Genomic DNA, 20,768 nt, shown 5'->3' on the forward strand with positions numbered 1-20,768 from the left:
TGTTCATGGAAAAAAATCTGAATTATTTGATTAATCTCGTAAAGCTTGGTACATAGGTTTAAACTGCAGTGTCTAAAACCCACCTTGTTACATCTGAAAATATAATTAAGTGCTAAAAAGTGCTTGTTATGAAGCACATTTAGCATGAAAAAGCACTGAGACTATTGTATTTTTTAGATTTAATAGAAATAAAAAAGAAGAACAGTAAAAGAACAAGAATTTTCATAATCAGTTTTCAATTCAATACAGCACAATTTGTCAAAAAGTCCAATACTCCCTATACGATCAGCCTAAACATTTTGTGAACTTTTTGTCTCAATCAGTGGGGTGACTTTTCTAACTCAATGTCTATAGCGGTGATGGCCTACTTGAGTTGGGTGAAAAGCATGCGTTTGTGGCGTATGCATGCTTTTTTTTATGCCGTAGTTCAAAAATCTGCACCAGAAGTGCTCTTTCTTTCTCAGTTAACAGCACACCTGGTGTTATTGATTCCCCCAACTGTTCTCAACTGATGAAGACGCACACAGGAGCATCTATTAGCAGCATGAACAGAGCAGGGGGCTGACGATGTGTTTGTGTAAGCGAGTGAGTGTGTGTGTGTGTGTTTGCGTAAATGCCCTACCGGGACACCACATTAATGTTTGCACACGCTGCACCGAGCGGCTTCATCCGGCATTTAGCCAACAGAGAGATCAGCATGTCACCTTGGGTTTGGGGAGGGGCTTTGATTAATGGCGCACAGGCCTTTAAAGGTAAAAGAGCTATTGGATTTTCAGTGTTGCCGTGTGCAAGAGCTCGGGGTGTTATTGGTGTGAATTAGATACAAGCCACAATAAGGAGAATCTGAAATTGGGAAGGAAAGCACTACATTTATCAGCTTTTCACACCACAGTGCACCATCTGCTACGGCAAGGGCTCAGAGCTCTCTGCCCCAAAGTGTTTCTCTATTTATTTCCTACGCGCTCTCTCTCCGGCCAGTAGAGGCTGCCGATTGTTGAGGATTGTTGATCTTTAATGCTACGAGGTCGGGAATGGTTCGGGAGTCTCGGGCTGCAGTGGACGGAGGAGATAGAGGAACTTACTATGTGCACTCGGTACATGATGCTGATCCCCAGAGTCATGAAGGGTTTGGAGAAATCAATGACCTTCTCCCTTTCGGCCGTGATGGTCAGGGCGGCCACAGCCAAGTCAGCCTTCTGAAACATATGCAAAATAACAGCAGCCATTAGTGCGGGGCTGGATAAAAAGGTGCAAAAAATGAAGCTCAAACCAGGTAAGGTGGTATATATGTGGTTTCTTGCTGGTTCAAGAAAGGGGGTATCTGGCCCCTCAGATATTTAAGCCAAGTGAATTTTAAACTTCAATATCAAGAGTGTTGGTATTGTTAACTAAAAATAAAACAAATAAAAATAGTTTTAGTCAATAAAAATAAAGCTGAAATACAATAAAGTATTAAAATTTAACTTAAAAAGTTAAATAAGTTGAAGTATAAAAATTATTACAAATAAGGCTAAAAAAATGACAAAAACACATAACAAAATGACTAAAAGTAAAAGTATATCTGAAAATATTAAACCAACTGATAAATATATATTAATATTAATATATTTATTATATTATTATAATATATTATATAAAAATTATATATATATATATATATATATGTGTGTGTGTGTGTGTGTGTGTGTAGTGTATATACAGTATATACATATATAATACAATAAAATAAATATATATATAATATTACATAAATATTTATAAATACTATAATAGTATATAAATTATATAAAAACAACACTGATCAAACGGAATTATAAAATATATAGTTATATAAATGATTACAATTAAATATAAATATTAGATGAAAAACTAAAACTGAAATAAAAATTACATCTAAAATAAAAAAGTAAAAATATGTAAAAGTAAAAAATAGTAATAATGATGTAAGCACATAACAAAAACACTAAAACTTAAACTAAAATATAAATGCAAACTGAAACTGAAACAAATCCAAAAAACATTAAAACTCTAATTCAAAATATTAATAAATAATATTGTATAAATTACACATAAATAACACTGATTATCAAGTACAATTATTAAATACATTTATGTATCCTTATGAAGTAGGTGTTTGTCTCTTGTCTCACCAAAAGCACAAAGCCCCCTCAAAATCATGACACCCCTGTAGTCCATCTTAGTTAAGCTGATTAGAGCATGTAAACCATCTCAAACCAGCAACAAACCAGCTTAACCACCTTAAGCTACCATGACCTGTCTTTTTACACTTGGAAACAACTGCTTGCAGTCCAAATACCTGTATTTTGGTGAATTCTGAAGGGCAAAGCTGAGTTGTTGTTGTGTGTGTGTGTGTGTGTGTGTGTGTGATGGAACATGAACACAGAAACTGTCATGACAAATCACTTGACACAGCATCCAGTGCTGCCGGGCACAATGCTGTGGCCGGATCCCACTAATCAAACAACACCTAAAAGTGCATCTGCAAGGGATTTTACGGTCCCGCGGGACACACTCTTACCCTCCACTGCTCTTTGTCCTCTCCAGGAGGAATGATGGGATATTGGAGCCGTGCTGTAAATGAGAGAGAATCTCCGGACAGCAGATACCGGTTACAATGTGAAGTTTTAGCCTCAAGCCTGAACCCTTGAAAGCGACAGGAGAGGCTTGTTAACTCCGAGAGCCGAATTAGGAACATTAGACACGTGTTTCAAGATCCAAGAAGTATCATTGAGGTACGTTTTTTTTTAGATTTTGTTTTCATTTTTAAACTGCTTTGTCAAGCCAACATAAAGTTTGTCTTAACAAACCTTTTCTAGTTTTAGTGAAAATTTTGGATTTTGTTATTTGTTTTTTTATATAGTCTTAATTAATTTTTATCTTGATTTTAGTTATTTGTAAGCCAAAATAATACCGTGACGAGGTGGGGGCAGGGCCGAGAGCCATTGGGAACGGAGCGAGGCCGGTGGAGTAATTGATAATGAGCGACACCTGCACCACTCACCGGTCTCGAGTCCCGCGGAGGAGCTCCGGAAGGATAAAAGGAGGAGTTACGACAGTGAAAGAGGAGAGAAAATCCAGGCCTGGTCACTTCACCCCCAAGCTCTTAATGCATGTTTTTTTCTTCTTCTGGAGCATCAGTGAGCGTTTGAACCTTCTGTAATAGTTGCATATGAGTCCCTCAGTTGTCATCAGTGTAAAAAGATAGATCTCAAAATCATACAGTCATTGTTGGAAAGGGTTCAAATATACAAAATTCTGGAAAACCAAATCATTTGTGGGACCTGAAGGATTTTTCTGAAGAACAGCAGGCAGTTTAACTGTTCAGAACAAACAAGGGACTCATGAACAACTATCACTAAACAAAAAAACACAGCTGTGGATCATTCAGGTAACAACATTAAGAACCAAGTGTATGTCAACTTTTGAACGGGGTTATTTTTATAAATTCAACTATTATTTTCTCTCGTGGACTATATGTAAACATCTTTTATGTGAAATATCTTATTCGGGTCAGTATTAAATAAAAAATAACATGCATTTTGTATGATCCCTCTTATTTTGGTAAAATTATTTACATTTTCCCTGAAAAATCCCTGAAGATTCCTTCCCCAATAACAGCTTGCAGATGCACTAATCTTCAAGTGCTCTCCATAGTTCAGCTGTGGCCCACAGCTCTTCTCCAACTCATGCACACTTCACTTCACACAACAAAACATCACGCTGACACACAAACAAGGAAATTACGCGGTCCCCGCTGAACAGAAATCCCTCAAACAGATGTCATCCATAACAGAAACAAGGACAATAACTGCCGCTCAAATATTTGACATCTCGTTACATATTAATATTGATGGCTGGACTGCACAGAGAGAGAAATTATGAGACGGAGACTCTAAATAATAAATAATGCAGTATGATATTCTTCCTGCGCTCCATCCTCCCCCTCAGCTTTGACTCAATCAAAAAGTGATGCCCCCAAAAAACGAGAGAAGAAGGCAATGTCAACTCTATCACTACTGAATAATACATTGACGTAAGTTCCCAGTGTGGCATTTCAAATTCCCTCTGAGGCTTATTCTGCATCTGACGCTATAGAAAACCCCGACAGCTCGGCTGCTTCACTACCTTTGTATACTATTGCGCTGTCTTTAGTTTTACGAGAGTTTCCAGAACATTATAAAGCATGACCAGGACAGTCACTGTGGGATTAGGAGTCCATATTTTAGGGCAAAAGTGAGCCACTTATGTGCAGATTCTCATTTTCCAATAAATGATAATATTAATAGCAGAAATGTTTATGTGAGGTATTGTGTTTGTTGCCTCATTTATCAACTCATAACCATCAAAATACATTAATTAAATATAAATTTAAACTTTGATTCGACCATTAATATCTTAAGGTTCATTTTTCTGGCTTTAGATTGCATTTAGCATGTAAACAGATACACTGACTAAACAAGCATACAGAATGTATGTTATTATATATAATTAAAACAATCCATTGTAGAATTTTGTGCTTTCAGATTTAATAATATATTACATTATACATTTTTCTTTAAAAAAAAATTCTTTAAAAAATGATTTTAAATCCTATAATGCTATTACATAATAACAACATAATGACTGAAAAATGTATTATACATAGATGTACTTTAAAAAAAAAAAAATGGCTGTACTTACACGTACATTAAGGTGTATATACATTTATTAATGTGTATGTTCAGTTTTAATACCGTTAGGGATATTTATAAAAAAAAAAAAAATCCAGTCTCTTCTATAGTCCTTGTTTATTTTAAATCTTTTAAATAAATTGAATATTTTAATTGATCATAAATTATTTTTAATCATTTTAAATGTCCAACTCTTAACATAATTTAATAAGGAAAATAAAATGTTATTTTACAAATGCAAACATGACAGAAATACCTATAAAAAAATGTGATGCACTGTGTCATAGTGAAACACTATTAATGGTTTATAAATCTAGTTAAAAAAAGAGAAGCTTTTCAAGAGACGTTTTCCTGTGGTTTTCTGCCCAAATAAAATCTTTATGGTTTAACGTTTGCAAACACAGAAAAAAAAATATAATAAATATTAGTATTGTAATTCAACTATTGTTGTGTAAATAATAATGACAATAATAATAATAATTGCAATTAGATGTGTTTTCTCAATTTGTTCTGCCTCTTTTTTAATGAAACTATGCACATACAGTTTTATGGCCAGTAAAAAATATAGCCGTTAAATTTTCTCAAGTCACCAGCCATTAGCAGGTGTGGCAAAATGTTAGCTTGTACTTCATTCAATTTTCTGTTACATTCAATCACAACTGCGAACATATTTGTAGTCTTTGTTCATATGCAAATCTATTCCCATGTTTTTATGTAATAAATAAGAGGATAAAGGTCCCTCATGGGATCCTAAAGGCATAGAGAGGCTGTCAGGACGAGGTAGCGCTCCTCGCCTCCTTCAGTTGCCCCTCATCACCCTCTACTGTCTACAGACACTATAGTGCGTGGGATGCAATTAGACTCATTGGCCACTCTCAAGGTCAGCTGTATAGAGCATACTTTGAGGGAACAAATTGAGACAATAATAAGATTAGGCACTTCTTTCTTTATTTCACTAATGGCTTTGCCCTCCATTAGCTTGTGGAATTAAGACGGATAACTTCTCAAAGCCTCTCCGTTTTTGAATGCGAGAACGTAGGCTGCAGAGAAATGTTCTGGTTTATGACCCTTTCCCATGGAAATATATGAATATCGCCGTGGCCTTTTTGTTCATTTCTGAAAATTTACTTTGCTCCCTGCAGTGCCTGCCAAAAAACGGACGAATAAATCAGCAGCACGCCGTAATGCTGCGACTGTTTTTAAATAAATAACATTTCCGCCGAAAAGGGCAAGCGCTCGTAACTAAACAATATTTGCGGCATGCAAGATTTTCATCTCATCAACGGGATGTTAGTGGCTGTCAGAATGGGACCAATACTCTTCACGCTTCACCGAGTCTTTTTAAACACATCTGTGTGTGTGTCTGTTATGGGATCAGATGGGCTAATTGAAATTCATTAGGACGAGGGACCTGTAACTGGGTTGGAGGCATAAACATGAATATTGTTGGTTAATCTGCATCACCTGTGTGGAAGCAAGTAAAACAATTTTTAGTCTGGCTTTAAGGCTTCCTTCCTTTAATGAATTATTGAAATGAACATTTGAGAGTGAATAATTCTAGGCTAAAACAAGAGGAAGCAGACTGTTTCATGCTATGTATTCAGAACAGCAGAAGTGGTGTGCTTTGAATGAAATTCATACTACATGACTGTCCTAGATGCCAGAATAACCAAGGGTTAAACTGGGATTTTGGAGGAGGGGAACCATAAAATCTGCCAGTGATTCTGTTTCCTCAGGTAAGATACGACAAGCTACTAGACAAACAAACTGCCAATAATGTTTTATCCCCCTTCCTCAACAAAGCCATTCTGCTGACTGAAACAACTTTTTATGAGTACTGTATACAGTTGCCTGATTAGAAATGACAGTAAATCGCTTTACGCTTGGTTTTATCTTATTTATAAAAATATAAAGTACACTTCAGTTCAAAAGTTTGTCAGTAATATTCTTTTTTTAAGAAATTAATACTTTTATTCAACAACGATGCATTAAATTGATCAAAGTAGCAGTATAGACATTTATGTTACACATTTATGTTGTTTATGTTAAATATAAGCTGTTCTTTTGAACTTTGTATTGATAAAATAATCCTTAAAAAAGTATCATGGTTCAAGTTCAACTTTTTTTTTTAACATTGATAATATAAAAAATTATTCATGAGCACCAAATAAGCACAGTAGAATGATTTCTGAAGTAAATTCAGCTTTGCCATCACAGAAATAATTTGCATTTTATTTATTAATATTAATTATAGGAACAAATTCTCACATTAGCAACTAATTACCAACTAGTTGCATATTAGCATGCATATTAGCATACTGGCTGTTTATTAATGCTCATAAAGCACATATTCTGCATGACCATATTCTACATACTCAATCTTACCCAATACCTAAACTTAACAACTACCTTACTAACTATTAATAAGCAGTAATTAGCAGTTTATTGAGGCAAAAGTTGTAGTTAATAGTTAGTTAATAGTGAGAACTGGACCTTAAAATAAACTAAAGTGTGGCCATAGTATTCACTGTGTTTTTGACCGATTAAAAACAGTCTAGGTGAGCAAAAGAGACTTTTTTTCCAAATCATTTGAAGGGTAGTGTGTGTATTTTAAATTACATTTCACATTGCTAAAGCTAAAAATTGTCAGCTTAAATTTTTATAGCTTTTTTCATTTAGCCGACGATTAGAGAGCTAAAATTTGAACCTAATATAGCTTTTCAAGTTAACTACCACATATTATTACATGCACACATTTTAAATTACATATCACATCAAATTAAACAATTCTCTTTACTTGCCTTTTAAATTACATATTGCTTTATATTCCAGAAGCTAAAAATGGTCACACTGAACATTTTCCTTTCTTTGTATCTTCAGTCGGCAAGCTAACAGCTTTACCTACTAGCTAATGTAAGCAACATTTCACAATACCAATAATCATCAGGCAGCAAAGAAAGGGGGAAAATTCATGCCACTGCAGTGCTGTTCTGATTAAACCATAAGACGTCACTCACCCTGCTGATGAGCTCTCCCACCATGCCTGTCCAGGTGCCATTGGTGCCCGACACTCCGTACACACCGTCCCCAACTAGTCGAATGCGGTACTTGAACTTCAGGGTATCTGCCAACTCCTTCAGCATGTCCACGCAGAAGCCTTCGTAGCGCTCGTTCCCTTCAAGTTCCTGGTGATTGGCTCTCAGCATTACGTATGGATTCTCCTGTAAAGATATCATTGGTGTTATCGTCAGCACTCACACATCTTAACACACCCTGGGAGCACTTCTGTATCAATCAACACTCACTTTTGTGTGACAAATGATTGTTTGAGTTGGCAAGTCACACTAACTATGTTTCCAATTTCCATCCAAACTTGTAAATTTAATGTGCGAAAATTGGAATATCGCACCGTTTCCATCCCATATGTTCAAGAGAACAAAACCGAATGAAAATTTAATCAAAATGGAAGTTGATGCAACTGGGGAAGACACAGTAGCTTTTTTTCCTACATAAGAAATGACTTGCACCTCAAGAGTGTGCAGACGAAATGCAATAACAAATGCTGTCATGTTATCTTGCATTCAGAGGCAGATGCTTGATGTTTGGGAATGCAATGGTGTGAGACAGTTCTGAGATGTAATTATCCCAAACTATTTTGATGACAGACTTTGGCTCAGGCATTGCAGAATGACTAAACCAACATATGAGATGTTGTACAATGAGACTGGTCCACTGGTTAGTCCAGTTATCCACTCAATGATCTGCTGAGGCAAGAGGTTTTATGTTACGTATTAAGGAATTTATTCTGTATGTGTGTTTCCGTTGTAGTTTATGCGCATGTCTTCTTTTTGGATAAAAATAATGATCTTGCCTCAGTTGAACACATATTTTATACGCATTTTATGATTTTACACACTTCTTGACATTTCCATCCAGAGGTTTTTAACGCAATATAAGTTCGCATAAAAATACGTGGATGTAAGCATAACAAAAGTTTGGACACATAAGGCTCTGTGACTAATGTGAGCCCACCAAAAGACCAAGTTCCTAATTTACGGTTTGTTTTCTCATGCTGCCCAAAGACCGAACAGATTTATTAGGCAATCTGTGGTCAAAATAAAGGCTTCACAAACATTTCATCCTGCCATCTTTCAATAAACACTGGCTGTGCCCACCGTTATACATTGGGATATTTCTAGTGTGCATGGTAGTGGAGTATGTTACTGTCATTTTCAAACACTTTGCATAAATTGAACAGAATATTGCCACCTTGGACATAAACAGACACTACAGAATGAAACCAGCCATATAAAAGCTTTTCAAAATCACTTTTTGTTATAACTGAAAAAAAATAAATAAATCACTTTGTCTGATGTGTTGCGGTAAGACAGACACTAAAATGGGTCTGTTGTACTTAAGATTTGTTTAGCGCAGACTGGTTGACTGGAGAGAGTGTTTCATTTTCACCAGTAAATCTGACTCGCTCCACTCCGATGCTTTGAGTGGCAATCTGAAGAGCTGAGGAGACTTTTCAGTCTTTCGCATTGCCATGGCAACACTTTCTTCTTCTTTTTTTCTACCTGCTTGTCTGGTCCTGCATCCCTGATTTTGGATGTGCCCAGTGGCCACGATCCAGCTGGCCTGAGTATAGCAGCAGCTGGGTCTTGCGGCCTGTCAAACGAGGGGAAACATAAATGGACATATTCTGACACTTCAAATAAACCTGAACCCTATTAACACGAGCCGCTCATATGCATCCAGATAACACGGTAACTGTCCTTTCACCTCATTTGTATGTCCATAAAAGCCACACGATGTATTTGCAGATGGATGTGCGCACCTTGGACCTGTCGGAGCAAACAGCGATATCCCATATTGCCGTGGCACAAAGAGGAGCCGCTTTGGCCTAGAGTCTGACACTCTATAAATGCAAATCCTTCCATTTTGTTCATTAACTCGTTGAATCATCCACGCATGTTACCGTCATGCCCCGCACTGACACCACTGCGGTGGTTATGCAGAAAAGCACAATATAAATGCAAATTTTCATCGCTTACAGCCTGCTGGAGGCATTCAAGTATTGCAGCCGGACACTTTCTCTCAAACTAGGCTTATTAAAGAGTAGAATTTCATGGACCAGTTGCATATTAGACAGACAGTTTCAAAGAATGGAGGAAAGCTAATAAACAAACCTTCTGGATTCAATTAATAGGTCTACGCACTGGGTGAGAGAAGTCATTGACGGCTTCGGGTCATTACGTGGTGCCCATAATGGCCAGCTAGCCTCTGGTCTGATTGATGATTAAGCCAAAGAAAATGGAATGATTACACATTCATACTTAATAATCCATTATAAGCAGAATCTATGAAAAGACAGAGGAAGAGGAATTGAGGAAGAGGAGGGAAGTAAACTCCCTTACAGAAATTAACCATGGTTTTACTACAAAAAACAAAAACAAAAAACATGGTTACTAGTTAAGCTATGGTTACGACAAATTAACCATGATTTTGATATACTCAGTAAAACTGTGGTTATACAAATGGTAATTCTCCAAAAAACGTCTCGGTTACGTATGGTAACCCTCGTTCCCTGAAGGAGGGAACGGAGACGTCATGTCAGATGACAGACGAAATTGGGATCTCGCTTAGAGAGACCAATCTACTTCGAGTGTAAACTAAACGAGCCAATGCACATTGGCATGCGATTATTGCATCCAGCTGCCGCTGATCACAGCGTGAGTATAAGTAGGCAGCAGATGCAGCGCATATTCAGGTTTTCGCTGAGGAGCCGAGCCGGTGACCCGGCCGCTCAGCGGTGGTACAGGAGCTGTGGCGACGGGACGTGACGTCTCCGTTCCCTCCTTCAGGGAACGAGGGTTACATACGTAACCGAGACGTTCCCTGAGATAAGGGAACGAGCGTTGCATTGAACGCTTATGGGGAAACTCCTGTTTACTCTGATACTGAAGCCTGATTTGTTCAGGCACATAGCCGGGCCGGGGCCTCAGGGTTACCTGGGAGTCAGCCGGCCCGAACTCTAGGCACGAATCGTTGACCGAAAATGCGTGCAGGTCCCCTACCCTCTTGATGGAGGCCAATGCCAGCAGGAGCACAGTCTTCATCGAAAGAAATTTCAGCTCGACCGTCTGCAAAGGCTCAAATGGGCCCTGCTGTAGTGCTGTGAGCACTAGAGTCAGGTCCCAAGAGGGTATAGAGGGGGGCCGTGGAGGATTTAGCCTTCTCGCCCCCTTAAGGAACCTGACGACCAGGTCATGCTTCCCCAGCGACCTCCCTTCTACGGTGTCGTGGTTAGCAGCAATTGCAGCGACATAAACTTTGAGGGTGGAGGGAGACAGCCTTCGCTCCAACCCTTGCTGCAAAAAGGACAGCACGACTGTGATCGGGCATATTCGGGGGTCTTCTCGGCGAGAAGAACACCACTCAACGAACAGGTTCCACTTCAAAGCGTAGGCGTGTCTCATAGACGGTGCTTTCGCTGAAGTGATGGTGTCAACTACCTCTTGAGGCCAAGGAGGGGCTGTCGCGAGGAGCATTAGTTCCGGGAACCAGGTCCGGGTAGGCCAATAGGGTGCCACCAACCGGACCTACTCCTCGTCCTCCCTGACCTTGCACAGCAACTGTGCAAGAAGGCTCACTGGGGGAAACGCATATTTGCGAAGGCCCCGCGGCCAGCTGTGTGCCAGTGCGTCCGTGCCGAGTGTTCCCTCGGCCAGGGAGAAGAACAACTGGCAGTGAGAGGTTTCTGGAGAGGCAAACAGGTCTACCTGAGCGGCTCCGAAACGTCTCCAAACCAGCTGGACCGTCTGGGGATGGAGTCGCCATTCTCCCGGGAGCGCAGCTCGGGACAGCTCGTCGGCTGCCCGGTGGAGCAGCCCAGGAATGTGAACAGCACGAAGCGACCTCAGATGCTTCTGACTCCAGAGGAGGAGGTGGCGGGCGAGTTGCGACATGCGAGAATCGAAGTTGTGTCCTTGAGCAAAGCACTCAACTGCAGGTCACTCCAGGGACGCTGAGCTTATTATTAGGGAAGTGGCTTTGGTATAGCAAGACCTACATCGTCTTTACAAAGACGTAACGTCAAGTTTGTCACGCAACATCATCTTTAAAAAGACGCACCGAAATTGCTCTTTTAGAGGAAAAAGCTCTTTTAGCATGCTGAGGCGCACAGGGGAGATGATCATCTGCAACACAAACAGGGGGTAGTGCAGCCTGATGTGTGCAACCCACTCGACACGGGAAACCACCACCGCTGAAGCGCCGTACCGCCAACACAAAGAGCTCTCCAAGAGCGCGCTGAACTCGTTCAGTCTTCTTCTCTCAGTAGAGTAGTCAGGAGCAGAACGACGTGATCGCTCGGCTCCGAAGCTTTAGTTTACACTCGAAGTAGATTGGTCTCTCTAAGCGAGATCCCATGACCGACGTGACGTCGAGAGTGACTGACTGAAAGGGAACCATGGTTACAACACTTTTACTATAATAAAACCCTGGTTAATTTTCTTAAGGGCTCTGACACACAGGACCGGGCTTTTCGCCATCAATATCAGAAATTGAGCTCTGGCAGCAGTCGATTCCATCAATCACAGCATTTTACCAAAAATTCAAATTAAACATGTTCCATTCTTTTGTTTTCAGTCCTTGGTTAGCAAGCTAACAGCTTAGACATTACAGCTTAGAAATGACATCGCATATTACAGAATCTATAAATTTGAAGTTAAACATTTTTGTGTGTTTTCAGTTAACACTCCGTTAACAAGCTATAATTTAGCCTTAGCCTTTTAGATTACATTTCAAGTAGAAGCTAAAAAGCTACAGAAGCTACAAAAATTTAACCAGCCTGTTTTCAGTTTTTAGCAATAACAACGTAGCCTTGCTGATCCTTTTAAATTACATATAACCATATTTAACTTAACATCAGTAAAGCTAAAAATAACCAAATAAAACATCTCTGCTTTCATTGTTTTCAGGTAATCTTTGGTTAGCAAGCTGGATTGCATTGTAGAATAATGGTTAGCAATAATTACATATCACATAATGTTCCAGAAACTAAAAATCCACTAAATAAAACTTATAAAACAACTCCTTTTCTCAGCTAGCCTCTAGTCTGATTGATGATCGAGTGACAGAAAATGGAGCGACCATATATTTACATATAATAATCCATTATTAGCCAAGCCTATGAAAATAGGGAGGAAGCAATTGAGGAAGAGGAGCGAGGTTAACTGTGAACACACAGGACCGGTCCTGGCGTATCGCCATCAATCTCAGGAATGGAGCTCGGGCATCAATCAACTGAGTGAGTGCTGTTATCAGGCCAAGCAATCCTCTCTTCCGAGCTTGAATGGTTTCATAAAATCTGCGGGTCACATCAGAGAAAGAAACTTTCCGTTTAATAGCGCAGACAGTGAGATTAAGGGCACTTTGAGTGTCACGTCTGCCAAATGCAACATTCCTCACCAGTCTGGGATCTGCAGCAGATTTGATTCTATTTGTTTTCTTGGAAGGCTGTCAGCTGATGAAATCCATTTTACAAATATAGCATGGCGGCAGTCTAGTTTGGTGCGTTTGAAAAACAAACACATTACAGTCAATCTTACTTCAAATCAAATCTCAAAGCTTTTTGTTCAGAAGGTGAAGAAAAATTGGATTTGTGTGTTAGCATTTCTCAGACGTTCTCAAAAAACTTGAATGAGTTTGGTAACTGACTGGTCCGCTACTCCCTCTTTATTTATGCCTCCCTTGATTTTTTTATGGCTTACAGGGGGTGAATGGCACTGAAGATAGTCCAGACAGAACCAGCTCTGCCTGATAGTGGTCTGAGAAACAGAAATTGGTCACAGAGGTGGCATATTACATGAAGATAGCGCCTCACATTTTATATTTATGAACATTTCCAATTGCTCTGCGAATAAAGGCTATCTGCCACTTTTTAAACACAATAAAAGTGGTCTGTCCACTGAAGATGGCGAGCCTGAGGTTTCATCATGAAATTGTTTCTGCAATCGTACTTCTCCATGTTTTCAGAAAGAGCACTTTATCGCCATCAGCGTGAATTCAGTGAGGACTTTCTTTTGAGAAGATGCAGTAACACAGTATCCACTCCATGTCACATTATTGTCTTCTGCTATTGCAGCCATACAGATTAATAATACTTTGCCTTTTCTTTTTTTAAGATGGATTCGCAGAGACAATTCTGTCCGGTAAAGGCTTACACGACTTTTCTCAGTCATTCAATTCATGATGTGGCGTTTTGAAAAACACTGCAGATAGCATCACAGAAAGGAGATTTTAGAGAGTGAACGGAAAGTGAACCCAGTTTCACAATATGTATTTGAGCTTAAAAAAGAAAAAAAGGTCTTGACAATGGCTTTATCTGAGAACGCAAGCAGTTGTTGAAGGGAAAGCATATCAAACCGAATCAAATGACTGCACAGAAAGGTTGAAAAAGTATTAAACACAAATAAAACAACAGCGTCTTGTATTTGCACACGCTGTCTGTGTTGTTTTAGTATATGAATCACTAAGGGAATTATGCAAATCAGGCATTAACTCTGTCAAACAGAGCTCATGTAGTCCCTGGTTGAGTTGGATGGCGGGAGGTTTGTGAAAAGAAGCAGTTGCATTACCACACGCCGAAGTGGCATAACTGTGAATTCACCTCTGGCCCCATTGCCCACTGCTTGACTACACACAAAAATTTTTGAACCAGTAATGATTACAGGGGAGACTGTGGTCAATTGTAACACACTAAATTTCTACAAGTTAGCACTAAATATGCCCTCAATGAAGTTTTCTCTGCAAAAAAGGAGTGTGATAAATAAATATATAGTTTTATATAAAGTATAATTTATATAAAAACAGTTTTCAAAAGAGTTCCACATGTAAGTCTTAAAGGAGATCCTCTCATTTAAATCGAGTTTTTAAACCAGAGGGCTGAAATCAGCGTAGAAAATCTATTTCTAAATTACAGCAGTTTTTAATAATCCTACAAACATTATAAGTGGACTTCAGGAAACTTAAATAATTAAATAATTCATGACCCATTTAAGCACACATTATTCCTCACAGCTAAAAGAATTATTACCATATAAAGGTCAGAAATTATTCAGCAATATTAATGAGTATTAAAGCAGTAAGAGTTCTCTAATACATGTGAAGTAAAGTGAGCTAATATTATACCATATATTAAACTGGATATTATGTCTTTACCAAGTCTGCCAATTGCCACCAGTCTATCAATGGCAGAGTAACAGTTTTTTTTTCTCAATCAAAGGCTGGGTTATGAAAAGCAGAGTAAAAAAAAAATGTTACAAACAAACATGAGTTATTTGTGTTCTCAATCAAAGCACTGAATCTCTGGCTCCTTCTGCACATGATATAATGCCAAAGGCATCAAGAGCAGCTACAAAACCCCGCAGAACAGTTTGTACAGTTTAGACAGCTTTACCACTACAAGCCAAACCTGCTCTAATATACTGTCTATCCTTACAAAAATGTTAGATCTAGCCCATATCACCAGGGTAAAATTCAATCTGTGTGTTTGTGTGCGTGCTGTAACTCCAGCGATGACAAAAGCTCACAGCAGTAATGAAAACGCTGGTGGAGTGGTCCACAGGTGCTGAGTTCTGCAGCATGTTTTCAACTGTGCTGCGTTTACCGAGATAAAGCAGACTTTGCAATCAGCCTGTGATGAATGGGCCGTGATAGAGCTGAAATTGCTCTTCGGTGGCTCTTTAATGCGGCCAAAGTCTTTGTGTATCTTTAAAGTGGAATAAACACGCGGTGCAAACTTCTCCCCCATTCTCCCAGCTGCCACATCATCAAGCACATTAACAATAAAAGACCTGAGAGGAACTAATCGTTCCACCTGTATTCCATTCGTTCTTTAGTGAGACACAGACGCACAACCTCCCCAACATAATTATCTCTATTTCACTTACAGTACTGCACAGCAGTTTGCTTTCATAAACCTGGTGAAAACACCAGCATATGTTGTGTTGGAGACTGGTGTGCTGATGTTCCCACCAGGCTCTTCAACAAACTTTAACGAAGGATTGTTCTGGGTTAAATCAAACTTCAAGTCACCATGAAATGGAAGCTGCAATCTTTTCTTCCCTACTGTGACGTATATCCAAGTCAAACAGCTTCTTGAACGAGAAAAAATGTGGGGTGGGACTTGACCACTTTGTCCATCAAGAATAGATTGGATCGTTGGATCGACGTCGCTAATATACCCCCTTTGTCATCCAAGATGTTTATGTCTTTCTTTCTTCAGTCGAAAACAAATTAAGGTTTTTTAGGAAAACATTCCAGGATTTTTCTCTATATAGTGGACTTCAGTGGTGGCCAATGGGTTGAAGGCCCAAACTGCAGTTTCAATGCAGCTTCAAAGGCCTCTAGGAATCAGGGTCTTACCTAGCAAAAGGGTCAGTTATTTTCTAAAAAATAAATAAATAAAATAAAATTTATATACTTTTTAACCACAAATCAACCTCACACATTATGTAATCAACCATGCATGACGTAGGCGAAAGTACCGACCCAGTGTTTATGAAGCAAACATGCAAAGAAAGTCAAATGGCCTTTCCACAAAAAGGTAAAACAATGATGTCGGACGATTTTGAAATTGGAGGAGAAAATGAGATGGAGTTTTTCCTACACTACCTTTTTGATCTGGAGTACACAGATGAAGAGCTAAGTATGCATGACTTTTCCAACGTGATTACGCAATGCGTGAAGACGCACATGCACATCGCAGAGCTAATGCAAGACAAGCATATGTGGTTAAAAAGTATATACTTTTTATAGGAAATGACCAATCGTTTCGCTAGATAAGACCCTTATTCCTTGACTGGGATCAATTTGGACCTTCAACCCCTTGGCCACCATTGAAGTTCACTATAAGGAGGAAAATCCTGGAATGTTTTCCTCAAAAACCTTAATTTCTTTTTGACTGAAGAAAGAAAGACATGAAAATCCTGAATGACATGGGGGTGAGTAAATTATCAGGAAGTTTATATTCTGGAAGTGAACTAATCATTTAAAGATTACAAGTGCATATACATAAAAATAATGTGCATGGATAAATAATTTATAATAAACACCTAAATGTTTTCATTATAATTAAGAATTGTCCATTTTGATTTCATGGTGCCTTTAAGCTCAAATGATGGCATTTGTGGTACAATTCTGGTTACTTCAAAAATGAATCTTTTCTATTTTTTCAAAAAAAACCCCCAAAAAATCTGGTTTACAGGCAATTGCAATTACTATCAATGGATGTGAATGGGGCCAATCTGTAAATGTTAAAATACTCACAGTTTCAATAGAATAGCCAAAATCACTTAACCTTTTATGTGCAATGTTATAGCCAATTTTACTATTTTGCTACCAAGTAAAAAAAAAAAAACATCTAAAACCCAAACAACCATAAAATTTACCGCTCAAAGCAACTACAAAAATAATACTCAAATAATACTCAAAAAATGTTAGTGCTTTTATAAAATTACAAGCTTCACATTTCTGATTCTAAATTCTCAAAAAATTGGGTACATTTACTTCCATTGTAAAGGCCCGTTCACACCAAGATTATAACTATACAGATAAAGTTAAAGATATAGTTCTAAAAATCGTTCTCAATATTAATGTCTGGCAGAGTCCACACCAACTATAACGATAAAGGCACAGAGAAACGATATCATTGGAATCACTTTCAGAATGATTTTTTTCCAGCTGATGAACGATAAAAACATTGACACCCAATCAGAATCAATCCTGCTATAATGAGCTTGAGAATTTAAAGCTTAAAATAAAAAATTTAAATAGAATAAACAGATGTTATCTTTATAGTTATCATTCTTGTTGTGAACGGGGCTTAAGGGTCTCAGCCATTATTTTACAAATGGTGTTGATTGAGCTTAAATTGTAGTGAACTTGGAATATTCCTTGAAGCAGCTTCATGCTGGTCGACCAGCGGTAAGTTTTGCTGGTAAACAGCATGACTATGCTTGTCTTTTCAGCAGTTCTTCACACTTATCATATCATTCATCAGGTGTAAATTGAACTGAAGAAGATTTCTCCATCTGTCCCCAACAAGGCTGCTTTAAACCAGCTATTTATTGGCTTTCGAACGCTTCATTCACCTTGCATGGCCCTTCTTCATTCGCAGTCTCTTTATTTCCCTCTCTTTTCTAGTGAGGGATGACCCAGCCAGATATGCGACATCCGGCCTAAGGCTGCGGAGAGCCTCTTTTTTCTCATCACTATACAGTGTACGAAAATATGAGAAAATTGCCCCTAGATAACAGCCTAGCGGATTACATCTTCAATTGGTGGTTGCTGCTCCAGGAAATGCTATCACACGCATACTTGTTAGTTTCCACTCATCTCAGAGGAGAAGAGTCTTTATTTAGATCAGTGCTGAACCCTGGGGTGATCAGAGACTAGACAGACCGTTTCTGGAAGCTAAAGAGAGACTCTTTCAAAAAGGAGCAATTATATATCCTTTCCAGGGGGTGTGTGTATATCTCTTGGCTGAATCAGTAGGGTGTGTCCTCTACTGAGGAACCTGGACCAGAGCAGAAGATAGGACTTACCAGGATGGTAGTTATGGTGAGAGTGGTGTTGAATAGTGTGTCTGTCACATTAAGTGATGGAAGCTTCCTCTCCATGGACAGTCCCTGCTCTGAATGCCACTGACCAATCTGTAAGAGAAACACATTGAGAGTTATACTAAGCTTTTAAGCAAACTATGTACAGCAGAAGATCCGATAACATGAAAGAGGAACCATGAAGCCTTAAAGGGATAGTTCACCCATAAAAGAGATTTCTTTCATTTACTTACTCTCAAGTCATTCCGAAGGCAATAGACTGTCAAGCTCCCAAATTAACAAAAAGCACAATGAAAGTATCACCAATGTATTAGATTTCTTCTTCTGAAACTACACAGTTTGTGTGAGGAACAGACCAAAATTTAATTGGGTATTCACTTAAAGGGTTAGTTCAACCAAAAATTTGAATGAAGCTACAACAATACTTTTTGTGCGCAAAGAAAACAAAAATAACAAATTTATGTGGATTAATTTATCGTGGTACTCTCGTGAATGTGCAGCGGAGACTGTTAACATATTCTCATAGCTTCATAAAATTACAGTTGAAACTCTGATGTCACATGGACTTTTTTAATGATGTCCTTACTACCTTTCAGGGTCAGAAAGCTCTCAGATTTCATCAAAAATATCTTAATTTGTGTTCCTAAGATGTGAACGAAGGTCTTACGGGTTTGGAACAACATGAGGGTGAGTAATTAATGACAGAATTTTCATTTTTGCGTGAACTATCCCTTTAAACTCATAGCTGCCAAATTTTATTTGCTTTTGCACATATTCAAATATGGCACTTCAAAACATGTACCAGTTTTGGCAATGACGCCAATCTCCATTGGTTCTTGCATATCTCATAACTAACTGCAACAGTTTGAATGTGCAGATTTGTGCATAACATGTTCTATTTAACATTTCAAATGTCGCTTGTTCCTAATAAATCCTAATTGTGTACAAAATCACTTTTATATGGCTACAAAAGACCTGGAATAATACATAAACAAACAAAGGTCACATGAGGAGGGTCAGAAATGAACTTTCCATTAAGGGGCAATATTTGCCCCCTGGAACTGATTTTCGGGGCCATTTTTTTACTTTTGTATGGGCAACTTTGAGTATTTTTTTACACTGTAATAATGATTATTAATAAAATACATAAAACATGTTTTTGTGTTTGGGGAAATGGAACATCATTCTTATAGGATACACAGAGAAAACAAGCCAAGAACAATTTATGAATTGGTTATTTACTTTTTACTCATTAGAAAATCAACATTGGTAGCATGAAAACCAAAACGGTTATTCAAACTACTAATAACTTATACACAGAAAGTGAGAAAAGAACGTTCTCCATCACTGAAGCGGCCCGCGACTTCAGTCTTGCACAAGTTATGCACTCTGTCAAAAAACTGTCCTTATAATCACTGAAACAGAGATCATACTTTTAATTGGTTTTATCATGTCAACATTTGTAATAGATTTAACTCAACTGTATAGGCACAGTTTTTGCCCCCTTATTTTGAACTTTGGGGGCATTTTTGTTTATTTTAGCGCCATTTTTGTCATTTTGAAGTAAGACATTCCCAGACCCTATTCACTTTCATATTAATTAACAAAAGTGATCAGGATATGATTCAAAAATTCACTTTTTTGTGTTCCACAGAAGAAATGAAGTCATACAGGGGAGGCACAATGGAAGACACACAAGGGAGAGTAAATTATGACCATTTTAATTCTTGCATGAACTATTTCTTTAAGGCTCAATGTCAGGAGGAGAATGTGGAAGTGAGCTCGTCGACACACACACACACACACACACACACACACACACACACACAGAACAGTCAGAACACCTTAAAGGAAGTGGCGAAAGGACATGCGCTCAATCAGAGATGCAACAGAATGCACAGAATGCATCAATTACACCCCAATTCTCTGAAGCGAGCCAATGTCCTCATTATCATTCCGGTTTTGGCTGTTTTGGCTGCGCTAGACCGCCTATATGGGGCCACACTGCCTTTAATGGGAGGTTGAGTTTCCACCCAGCACACATGACAGTCCTAAATCACCCATCATTTTTATTTTTTAATTATAATTACAAAGCGGCATGGTTCATTGGGCCTCCTGCTTGAAGTATTCTGCAGAGGTGTTGTTCTATTTATCTTCCCCTCCGTACCTTATCCCTAGCGTTTCCATAGACCAAAACGAGACAGGGGAGGATGATGCAGCACTGCGCTGGATCTAAAATTACCCACTCTCTGAGATATGAAAGTGTAGAGGGCCACAAACAGGGGAGAAAGTGAGCAACAGGAACTTTTTTTGTTGTTGTTCAAAGTGAGTGTAAGAAGCAAAAACAATCTAGTAGTGTTATTCTAAGGACTTTATGGATGCTGCAGCCACAGAACCAGGAATATTTCTCCAAATCCTGCGTGCATGGGGGACCTTGCATGAAACACTC

The 20,768-nt window shown here is 38.6% G+C and overlaps 1 protein-coding gene across 1 annotated transcript in view; it reads right to left on the bottom strand.

The window, feature by feature from the left end:
* The window catches only part of LOC107743712 (glutamate receptor ionotropic, kainate 4-like), a 126,413-nt gene that overhangs the window by 19,277 nt on the left and 86,368 nt on the right, over positions 1-20,768 (bottom strand). Inside the window, exons 7-8 of the mRNA XM_016557106.1 lie at positions 18,305-18,412; positions 7,709-7,912 (exon numbers count right to left, since the gene is read on the bottom strand). Coding sequence (XP_016412592.1) covers positions 7,709-7,912; positions 18,305-18,412 — 312 coding nt within the window. The remainder of the gene's footprint in view (positions 1-7,708; positions 7,913-18,304; positions 18,413-20,768) is intronic.

Source organism: Sinocyclocheilus rhinocerous, unplaced genomic scaffold (genome assembly GCF_001515625.1).
Source record: "Sinocyclocheilus rhinocerous isolate Xijiao unplaced genomic scaffold, SAMN03320098_v1.1 scaffold166, whole genome shotgun sequence".
Classification (NCBI taxonomy): domain Eukaryota; kingdom Metazoa; phylum Chordata; class Actinopteri; order Cypriniformes; family Cyprinidae; genus Sinocyclocheilus; species Sinocyclocheilus rhinocerous.